This window comes from Molothrus ater, chromosome 6 (genome assembly GCF_012460135.2).
Source record: "Molothrus ater isolate BHLD 08-10-18 breed brown headed cowbird chromosome 6, BPBGC_Mater_1.1, whole genome shotgun sequence".
NCBI lineage: Eukaryota > Metazoa > Chordata > Aves > Passeriformes > Icteridae > Molothrus > Molothrus ater.
Window position 1 is genome coordinate 23,351,706 of NC_050483.2, and position 11,246 is coordinate 23,362,951.

Genomic DNA, 11,246 nt, shown 5'->3' on the forward strand with positions numbered 1-11,246 from the left:
TTGTAGATCCATTCCAAATCAGGATATTTTGTCATTCTAATAAATTATTATCTGTAAAAAGGTGGCTTTTATAGTAATCTCTTTTTCAGTATATTTCCTAGTCTAACTATTAAGTAGGGAGTCTCTATATATTCCTAATAAATAAACCAAATGCTGTTTCTAGCAATAAACTGTATTTTCCCGATTTTCAATGTGACTTTTTGCTTTTCACAGTTTCTTTCTATTGTGCCCTATTATAGTTTTCTGGGCCTAGATATTTCTCACTGAGATTAGCTCAGTTGGTTAGAGTACTGTGCTAATAATGCCAAGGTTGCGGGTTCAGTCTCCTTTTGGGCCATTCACTTAGGAGTTGGATTCCTTGATCCTTTTGGATCCCTCCTAATTCAGAATGATATGTGATTATTATTTGTGTTTGCAGACTGTAATCCTGAGATAGTTCTTCCTCTTGCCTCTTCCCATTTTTTCAATAATTTCAATAATAATTTGTATATATTACTCAGTACATTTTTATTATGAATTATTTCTATTAATATCTTTATAAATAACTATTGTGGGTACCATATTGCATTTTTGTAGTGCTGTAACCTCTCATGACTGTTTTGATAGATGGAGATTTCTTGTGATGGAATAGGAGATGTACGCCTTTCTCTATAGTTTTGATAGCTTTGTGTCTACATAAAATCATGAATTTTTTCCTATTTGAGCCAAAAGATGTGAACAATCTGATGATTTGTGAGAGCACAGAAATATGTTCATCATCCAGCTATAACACCTGGACATGGACACATAGGCATTGACTGGAGTGGGAGCTATTCTCACTCCAGACATCGAATGCAGTTATTTAAAATAGGCTCCTTCAAAACACTGGGGAAGTTTATTTTCAGGATAATTTTTTCCAGGAATTATATGCAACCTCCCATCTGAGAGCAACCTAAACACAATAGTGGTACCAGTGCTACCCTTCCTTGCCAGCTATTTCACTCCAAACAAATCTTCTCCCATAATGTCATGAGGGTGATTTCCGTCTTGTATCTTAAATGAGCTTTTGCATCTGGATGAACATTTTCCAGGTTTGGTATTCTCCCAGGTATGAGTTCTTATAAACAGCAGTTCTTATTTTGTTGATTGACTAAAAGATGTTAATTTCCTGAGCTGTGTATATCTTCTGGCCAAAATTCCATATGTCAGAAAGCAAGGCTTTGTTTGAGAGCCTATAGAAGTTGTTATTATGAGGAGTCTGAAATAGTTGTGAGCTTCTGAAAGTGGCACTTCATGCAAGCCTCTCTGACCTTGTGAGGGCTTGCATTTCCAGTTGTGAGTAGCTGTTACAGGCAGCTCTGGCATGTGGTAATTGTGTGTTTTCCTCTCCTCAGGTTTTGTAAGTTACGACAATCCTGTCTCTGCGCAGGCTGCCATTCAGTCAATGAACGGCTTCCAGATCGGCATGAAGCGGCTGAAAGTCCAGCTCAAGCGCTCCAAGAACGACAGCAAGCCATACTGAGCACCCCTCCCCTCCGGGACTGGAGTGAGAAGGATCTTCTGGTAAGTTGGAGAGGAGCGCACTTAGTGATTCGAAGCCCTAAGGCTGTGTTTTTACAGTCCTGGAAGCTGATCCATGCCTTCTATCTGGCACATCTTCCCTTGAAGACTCTGCTGCAGCCTCTGCTGAGAATCCCGCTTCGGATGGAGGACAAGTTTGTGCTTTTGTTTCCAGTGTTTTACTTTGGAGTTTAGGTGCCATATCGCTGAGGGTTTTTTGTTTAGTTTTGTTTTTTTGGTTTTTTTTCCTCCCTTATTTGAAGTTTGCCGTGTTTGTAACCAGTGTGTGTTGAGAAGGACCAATGCCAGCTCCTTGGGGGTGGGGAGGGAAGGTTAAAGGGAGCAGCAGAAACTGACACCACACTGCCTTGGGGTAGAGAGGAGAAGGGAAAGCAGAAATAACACAGAACAGCTGATGAAAACAAAGATGGGCAAGGAGAACAGAGTCCTGGGTGAGAAAAAATTGACTCCATGTAGCCTTTGTCATGCCCCATCTGCTCTTTGAAATTTCCTTCACTGTATGCCACGGTGAGGATTTATTAAATCATCTCTAAAGCAAGAGACGGGCTAAAAGGGTGAACACATTAACAAGCCAAAGGAAAACTGCAGTGATTTTTTTTTTCTTTGCTGTATATAAAATGGGGTTTATATAGCAGTGTGAATGTACACAGCACTTTATAAAACTATTAGACAATGTCTCTGCCCAGAAAATTTCACTCTCTGCCTACAGTGGAATACTAATGAGATGCAGTGAATTTCTCAATGTATAAGAAAACTTGACCTATGTACTTCATCTAGGTTTTGTGGAAAGGTAGAGGCAGCTTAGTCTGGATGAATACATCTGGGTCTGAAAACAATAAACTTTAGATCCCTGGTAACTGGCAGAAATTTTTGATGATTTTTCTTCTTAACAGTTGATCACATTACCCATTTCTGTGGAATAATGTCCTTTTTTTGCAGACATTGCTATGAATTCCTTTTCATAAGCATAATGTAAGTGCTGATTGTTTATTGAAATTATAACTTCCTGTTTTGTTGGGGTTTTTTGTTGGTTTTTTTAATGAACAAAATTCATGCAGTGACTTGGTCTAGTAATTAGGTGTACCTCTCTGCTGCAGTTTTCCTTTAAGGTGGTGTGTACCAGTGCTAAACAGGCTAAACCAGGAGCTGCGGAACCAGAGTATTGAGCCATTCAGTCTTTTTCTGCCTTTTGGTACAAGCTGTTATCTTTTATATTGAAGGAAAATGGAACGCACCCCCTTAACTGAACACACACTTCTTCTGCCCACCAGTGAAATTGCTAGTGCATTGCTAAGGGCCTTTGATATTCACTGGGTTTAGGGAGCTCAAAGGACTTTTGACACTCTGGCCTGAGCTGTTTCAAGAAATCTGTGTAGAGTTCCATTTTATAACCACCAAAATCCACCTCTGTCACAAGAGGAAGTTTACAATTTCTGTGTCTTTAACAGAAGTTCAATTTACCTCATAATATCTCTTTTTCCTTGTTTTCTTTGTATTCCTGAGTTGTAAGGCTGTTTCCCAGGGCTCCAGCTAACACTGCAGTCTGGGAGCCAGCTGCTAAATGATGTGTGTGGGTCAGACGTGGGGTCAGGACTTCGTGTTCTGCTCCAGCAGGAGGAGCACTAAACCCATCAAGCCTGAGATCTCGGGTCCAAATCCCCACTTATGTGCCGTCATCTGCTGGGAATCTTGGGCATTTCCAGGGACTGGGCCCCCTGGGACCTCAAACCTCAGAATTACAAGGCCTGATATGTAACATCTGAGGGGAGCCCTTTCCACTTCTTAAATTGAAAATCAAACAGTTAATGTCAGTCTGTCCATATTGATGGCAGACAAATAAATCTGTCAGTATTATTTAAATAATTTTGTGGTGGCAAAGTTTCAAAGGCCAGATTGCCAAATTTCCCAGTTATGCTGGCATGTGGTACCCTTCTGTGTTAATTATTTGAATCTCTCTAGAAACGTAAACATACACTGAAGTGAACCATGTACACTTGAATTCTGCACCATAGGAAAGATGTGTCCTGGTTTTCTGAGAAAAGAGTGTTGGAGTGTGAAGGCCTCCAGGGTGACAATGGGATTTTTTTATATATATATATATATAAATTATATACTTTTCAAAAAAAAAAGGAAAAAAAAAACCATAAAAAACATAGTTGGGAGCAACTGCTCCAAGTGCAACCTGCTGTAACCAAGAATGTTGTTTCTATTTTTATAGAAGTTTTATACCGCTCCGGGGTGGAGAATATTTATTACCTAAATTATTTCACTGGAAAAAAAGGCCAGGGTTTCGTAGAATCCTGAATGTGATTGTTTTACACACATAATGATGTGCACGATTGAAACTACTGATTTTCAGTGGCCTGTTTGCAGCCCAACAACTGCTAAACGAGGAAGATGAATGCTGTGAACCAGTGGAGGAGAGCACTGTGCTCTGGGGTCTCTACAGTCACTCTTACCTTCTTTGCATCCTACCCCACTGTACTATCCAAGACCTTTGTCCTGTTTTTCTTTTAACCTGATGCTCTGGCCTCTTTACTAGTCATTTCAGTTGCCCAAAATTAGATATTTTAGCTTCTTCATCCCATACTGTGTCCTTAATACTGTAACTTACAGATCAAGCTTGGCATTGTTGCAAATAGGTGCAACTCCTATTAATTTTAGGAGATGCACCAGTTTACTCTGTGGCTTAGTTTGATCAGTGGCTCCTCCCAGACATAATCACCTTAAGACATAAGCCCTAACTTGGGCTAGCTCTTGTGCCTTACTGGCATAACTGTAAGTATTGCCAAAAAGAAAAAGAAAATAAATCTATGCAGGTTAAATTTTAAAAGATGTGATCCTCAGATGGTTTGAATCAATGCAGTTCAGCTCTCTGAATGCAGTAGAGCTGCATGAGTTTTCACCAGCTGAAGATGTTGCCCTTTTTGTGTATTTGTTTCACATTTCCCTTTCTTGGTGTATCAATGTGTATGTTGCCAAAGTTAATAAATGTATCAAGTTTGTGACTTGGGCAGATTTTTTTTTCTGATAACAAAAAACTGATCAGATAAAGTCAACATTTCTGTGTCTGTTTGGTGGCTGCTGCTGATTGTGGGGATTTAGGCTGCTCTTGCCTTTCAGTCTTAAGCCAGTTTTCTTCCTCACTTATTAGCAGGAAAGTCTGGGGTTCTGGGGACTTGGGGCTTTTAAATTTTTAGTTCATATCATGTTCTCATTCAAGTAATGGAATCAGTGTCAAATGCTCCATTTCCTGGGTAGTAAGACAGGAGTTGGGGGAGTTCAAATAAACTGCAGAAGGTTGGCTGAAGCAGCCACATGGACAAAGTATGCTATATGCTTAAAACCAAAGAACCTGATTTTCTACAAGAAAAGCTAAAAGAACTTCAGATAAAATAGAATTCCTTATTATATGTGCCACCAGGAAATACTTAAAATACTTTTAGTTTACAAGATGGAAATGGTTTACTTCATAGATTTATTCTTTTTCTCAGGAGATATTTGATTTTACTGCTGTAACAAGGTGAAAGAATTATGAACTTAGTGTCAGTATAGTGTCAGTACTATAGTAAATGAAATCAACATTTCTTCAGTCCCCTAGATAATCAACAGTCCAAAATAGGATAGCTCTTTGTAGTTTAGCTTTTTTATACTACAAAGCTGGCGTTATTAAAAAATACCAGCTCAGAAGACTCTCATTGGCAAATGCATCTATCAGGAAAAAGCCTTTCACCTGAATACTGAAAGTCACATATTATGATAACTCTATCATGCAAGCTGAATCTAACTGAACTGGTAATGACTGTGGATTAGGGAAGAGCAACAAAGCAGATTGAATTTGTTCCCATTTTATTTGGAAATACCTAAAACCAACTTGGATAAAGGAAATTGCAAATGAAGGATGCAACTATGAACAGGTAAAATGCTTTGAAAGCTTCTTGTTGCAGACATTTAAACCTAAAGATGACTGATATATCCCTAGCATACCTGCCACAAAATATAAAACACAGAAGGCAGAATTATCATTATTGTGAGAATAAAACAAGGACAAACTGGAATAACTTTCTCCAAGTCTTTAAGACCTTGTCCAGCATCTCATGGTTCTGTTTTTATAGGCCAGTCTTTCCACAGGGCTTTGATAAAACTCAGTCTTTGCCCTCAACATAGCTGAGAGAAATATTTGAAAAATCCATATCAAGAAAATCCCCAGACAAATCACACAGAGGGTATCAGTGATGCATGCTAAGATGTCACTTGATTTCATGCTTCTTGTTGTTTCTCATGCCTCAGTTCATGATGAATTTGCTTTTCTGGTTTAAGAGTGAAATCTTGCACCTATCTGCAAATTATCTAGAGTATTTCTTGAAATACAGAAACAAGTGCAAGAGTTGCATTGTACTCTGTTTGCTGGAGTTGGTTTAAACTCTGGACTAAAGTCCTTTCCCTTTATTGGAAAGCGTGAAAAGCAAATTCATCTCAGCAGTCCTACTAAGAGGAGTGTTGCTGATTTAGTAGACAATGTGTTTCTTGTTGCTTTGGAATGAGAATCAACACTTGCTATTCTCAAATTGTTAGATAATATGCAAATCTCACCTTGTTCTAGTCTGTAACCAGAAGCTTTGAGATGTGAAAAAGATTAAGGCCACAAACAGGAGCTAAAAGGGAGCTGGGGGTGTGGGGAGGCAGAATAAGAAAACAAACCATATCCTCTCTCTCCTGCCTCCCACTCTCATCCCAAAATGTTCCTTGTCTCTTGCAGCTCACAAGCTGAGGGGAGGGAACAGAGGTATTTATGTCACTTAATATAAGAATTATTTTTTTTATAAACTCTTCAAGAAAATTTCAGGAAACACATTTTTTCTGCTCATCAAACTGGCAACAGTGACTGTAGAGCTTCTCAGAGCCCAAAATCTCCTCCTCATGAAGCCAGGGAGCTGAGGGCTGTTACATAAAAGGTTGGGAATGGAAAATCCCTGCGCAGGTCTAATGGTATGACAAGTGCTCAGCTAGGACAAGTCTTAACTTGCAGTCAAGTCTTAAGGAATTCTTCTCTGATGTGTGGGCTTTTTGTCTTGTATAATCTTTTTTTTTTCCCTTTTCCAAATCACCCACCCCCAGTTACACGGGCTCCTAGGGAATGAGAAGAAACTGTAGCTAAAGGAAAGAACGTGGATTTGCTGGGCTACTACTGCCTAAGAACTTCCCATGTTAGAGTGCAAGTCTCAAATGTCAAACCACCTGTGAATCCCTTGTGTCCTCTGTCTTGTCTCTCATGGTCTCAGTCTCTGTGGGCAAGTGTTTGCCCTGGAGTCATATTATTGGAATCGGTCTCCTGGGGAGGGAGTTTACTCTGTTCTAAACAGAGGTAGCAGACACACTGGGCACGGGGCAAGGTGACTGCATTCTAACCAGTGTGTCACTAGGCTGTGGAACGCTCCACAGACTGGGTGCTGAGAGGGAAATCCAGGCCTCTGCTTCCATTTGGTTTCTGGCAGTTTGATGTTTACTTGGTGTCCTTCATGTACTTTGACTTTTACTTGTCCATCGTTGGCATGTGCTGCCCTTCCCTGTCAACTCCCTTCCCCAGGAGATCTCATTGTAAGTGCCCATTCTTGTTCTCTCTCTCCGTGTTTGGATGTACTGCTCTGTGTAACTCAGTGGGTCTCCCTCTTTCTGGTTTGTTTTTTTTTCTAGATTCCTGCCGTTTGTTCATCGTTGTGCCTAAAGCATGTCGATGTGGCGTTCAAGTACATCGTCCAAATCCTTGTCTCTTCAGCTTCTCTGATGCTTGAACTCTCACCTTTGACCTTGTGTTGACCTTTGATGCTGATGTGTATTTTTATTATGTTTGTTTCTTTTCTTTTTTTTTCTTTTTTTTTTTTTTTTTTTTTTTGTGCTGCCAAATTGGTTTTGCTAGAAAGACTGCTGAAGGGGAATATTTAAACTTGCATTTGAATATAAAAGAATTTCTATTTTTCTAGACCTTCGTAAGATAACCACTTGATTTTGTGAATCTGATTCTTTGTAATTTGTCTTCAGAGCAGCCTTGCTAGCATACCTTGTGGAGTATTTGTATTTCTGTGAACATACAGCCAATCACTTTCTAGGCTTAGTTTTTTTCTGTGTGCTTAGTTTTAAAAACACAGTTCAAAGAAAAAGTCAATTATATGGTGTGACTCAATCTTTCAGGAGACTTCCTAGTCACATTTTGCTGATCTGGTTTCTGTGCTTGAGGAGACAGCATGTGTTTTTATGAGTTCAAACTTGTGACTTGAAGTGGCATCAGCAGAAAACACTTGAACTACGTTTTCCTCTGATTGTAGCTACATTTTTGCCCTGACATTTACTGATTTTTTTAAATTATTGTTTTTATTTTTTTCCCTGCTTCCCTGTGTGATTATCAGTCTGCAGTGAAAATTTGATCAAAATTGGTGTTGTATTTTGTTAAGCTCTGGCATGCTTGGTTTTTTTTGTAACTACAATCTCCTCAGCAAAATGTGATGTTTTTGTTTTAATCTTTCAAACTAAGATAGTGCCCAGAAATGTTGTGCATGTTTCCTGCTGTTTTCTTCACACCCTCGTATATATCACCTTCACCTCTCTGTTTTCTATAGTTTGTGCAAAAACTGAGCAATTTAATGGGTTTCAAAGGTATCCTTTAAATTGGTGGTTTTGGTATGACAAATATCTGATCAGAAGCCACCTGAGGGCATCTACCTGTGCACTTAGACTGTCTGCCTGACAGAGCACCTAGACCTTGCTCCATCTCCAGTGCTGTCAGAAGCTCTGAGGGTGCTTGGTTGCGCTGTTCCCCTAGTGGAAGTTTTGGTGGAAGGGGATAGCTGGGAGCAGGAAGGTGGGGGAGCTCACAATATTTCTGTTTCCAAAGCTGTCAAAGCTAGGGCTCATTTCAAACACTGAGCATTTTGCACAACTCAGGGCTCATTTCTGTGAAGTCCAGCCCTAATCTAATACCATCAGTCAGAGTTTGGTGGCAGAATTCTGGAAGGATCTAGGTTAGCTCATGAAATTAAGTGTGTTTTAAATTTCCCAGAGAAAGCATTTGTAACACTGGTCCTACAACTGCTGGCTCTTTTCCCAAATGACAAGCACAATACAACAGCCTCTGAAGCTGTTACCTGAACAGGGTACCATCCCCAGCTCTCTTTTCAAGGGCCTTAGCTGGGGAATCTCTGCGGAGATTTTTTTTAGTTTTTGTTTAGTTTTTAATTGGGTAATGAGCTGAGCAGTTCTGACGGCTTGCAGGATGAACTAGAACAGGTTACTGCTCTCTGGGTAGCAGGCTTCCCCTGCTCTACGTACCATCTGCACAGGTAGAAACTGGGAAGTAGCTTCTAGATGAAGGCACCTGAAGAGTGTGTGCTGTGATGAAGTTTCAGTCAGAAGCAGCAGCAAGCTACTGTAGGTATCTTAACAGTTGAAATAATGTGAAATGGAATTCCAGGAGAAGGGGTTTTGCTGAGAAAACAAGAGTTTGATTGGATAGAAATCTTCATTTTGTCCAGTGTTTGGGATAATGTAAAGATGCAAAGATTGTTTTCTATCCTACTCCCTAGTTGGCTGAGGATACTGTATTCTCTCTAGGTGTTGACCAGAGTTGTGTAGACAGTCCTTAATCTGCTTACAAAAGAGAACCATTTGAATATGGTACATGTACTTGGGAGTGAATCGTGAGGCTGAATGAAAAAGGGTAGAGACTGGTTTATTTGGGAAGTAGGGTTGGGGGCTGGCTGCTGTTAGTCCCACAGTCTGAATGCACAGGGCTGTGTGCCAGGGGGCACCGATACCCTGCAGTGTGCGGAGGAGCTGCCAGTACGTTTCCGTACGTGTGCGTTTGGTTCCGTAAGGAATCTTGGGGAAGCCTGTGGAAAAATAGCTGAAGAAAACCAAAATGCCAAATGTTGGGTGTTTCTTTCCTTTCTTCTTTCCTTTTCTTCCTTTGGTTGTTTTAATTGTTCTGTGGTGGTTTTAATGGATTTGAGACAGTGGAGCAGCAGCTGCCTTTCTGATTTTTGGCTGCTTTTTGTGAATAATTTAAAAAGAAAATTTACATTTTGGAGACAAACCTGTGGGCTTTTTTATTGGTACAAACATTGTATTTAACACTAGGGGTTTTGTACAGTTTTTTGCCTTTTCTACTAGAAAACAATGTAAAGTGATTCACAATGTGATGAGAAAACAAATTGCCACTATGACCAAATGTAGAGTCTGTTCTGCAGTTAACGGGATTTAATCAACTCGAAGTCGTGGTTCAGTCGTAGAAATGCTTTTCTTTACCTTGTTTGAGCTGTTCCTTTTTTTTCTTGTTTTGATTTGCAAAACAAAATGTCTTTTTGTGTGAAATTGTGTTGTACTCTGTAGAGAATTACAGATTTTACTTTAATGGTTTAAAAAGCAGAGGAGCGCGTGTTGCTTTTCTGATCTGATCACAGAGTTTGTGTAGTGGATTTAAAAATGAAAAGATTTGTTACAGGTTTGGAACAAGCGAGTATGTGTTAAAGGAATTTTCTTCCTTTTGTGTGTGTGTTTTTTTTTTTCTTTTTGTCCCAAAGGGCAACTTAAAGCTGTTTTAATTGCACAGACACACCGACAACAAGTCATTTTGTATATGCCAAGTGTGGTACCTTCCTATGTTTATTTGCTATTAAACTGTTTGAGAAGAGTCCTTGTGTGTTGTATTTGTGTCTTAAGCTTGAGGTTCTTTTTGGGGTTCAAGTGTGAGAAGATGAAGATGAGAGACTTATTTTACAGTTTCTTAGCTGTGAGACACAAAAATATTCATGGCCCAGTACCACTTGTTCTGGATGTACAATATCACACTGGACTTTTGTTTCTGTGTAAATGAGCTACTTTGAGTGGAAATGGAAAATGTTTTCAGGTTGATATATGTCCATTTTGGATCATTTGAAAGTCAAGTCCTCCTTAGATACAGAAAAGCCGAGGATCTTGGATAATGCAAATATGTTCAACACTTAGGAGTGAGGAGTGGGCATATCCAGCCTCACAGAACTGGTGCCAAGCAATGACGTGCCTTGCACTTGTGCTTCAGGGTGTTTCAGGGGCTCAATACTTTGGGCAGAGCAGCAGCCCTCAGCTCTGCAGGAGCAGCACCAGTGCGTGGTGTTGTGTGGGGTTAGAGAGGCACCAACTTATGCCACTCTCACAAGCTGCACACTTGCCACTGCCTTCTTCCCCTTCTAGGAGCACAGCCAAGCTGGCTGAATCTGTCCTGGTTCTGCAGCATCAGGTACCTGCAGCCCTCAGCGCTCCTCATCCTGGAAACACTACACAGGGAAACTGCAACTGGATTTGGATTACTTACTAGTGATAAGCAAAGGCTCCCTGCTTTGCTCTTAGAACTAAGATATATTTTATGATATCTCATTTCAAATTAATAAAAAGTATTTGGCATAGCCAAAGCATTTAGAAACCTGCCACAATTTTGACACAATTATTGCCTCTCTCAGAAGGAAAGTACCACAATGGCCATGATTTTGCTGCATTTCTAAAAGCTCCTAAAATTCCCTGATGTTATTCCTTCCTTCTGCTGTCTTGCATCTTGGAGACTTGCAAGCATTATTAGGACAGCTATGTTTCTCCTCCTTGTCCTTTTCCTGTGTTATCTGGGATACTCTGTTTCACCCCATCACTTCCTACATGATTGT

At 40.0% G+C, this 11,246-nt stretch overlaps 1 protein-coding gene across 1 annotated transcript in view; it reads left to right on the forward strand.

Annotated features, from left to right (window-relative positions):
• The window catches only part of CELF1 (CUGBP Elav-like family member 1), a 58,895-nt gene extending 48,652 nt beyond the window's left edge, over nt 1-10,243 (forward strand). Inside the window, 1 exon segment of the mRNA XM_054515102.1 lies at nt 1,374-10,243. Coding sequence (XP_054371077.1) covers nt 1,374-1,501 — 128 coding nt within the window. The 3' untranslated portion in view covers nt 1,502-10,243.
• Nucleotides 10,244-11,246: the final 1,003 nt, after the last annotated feature.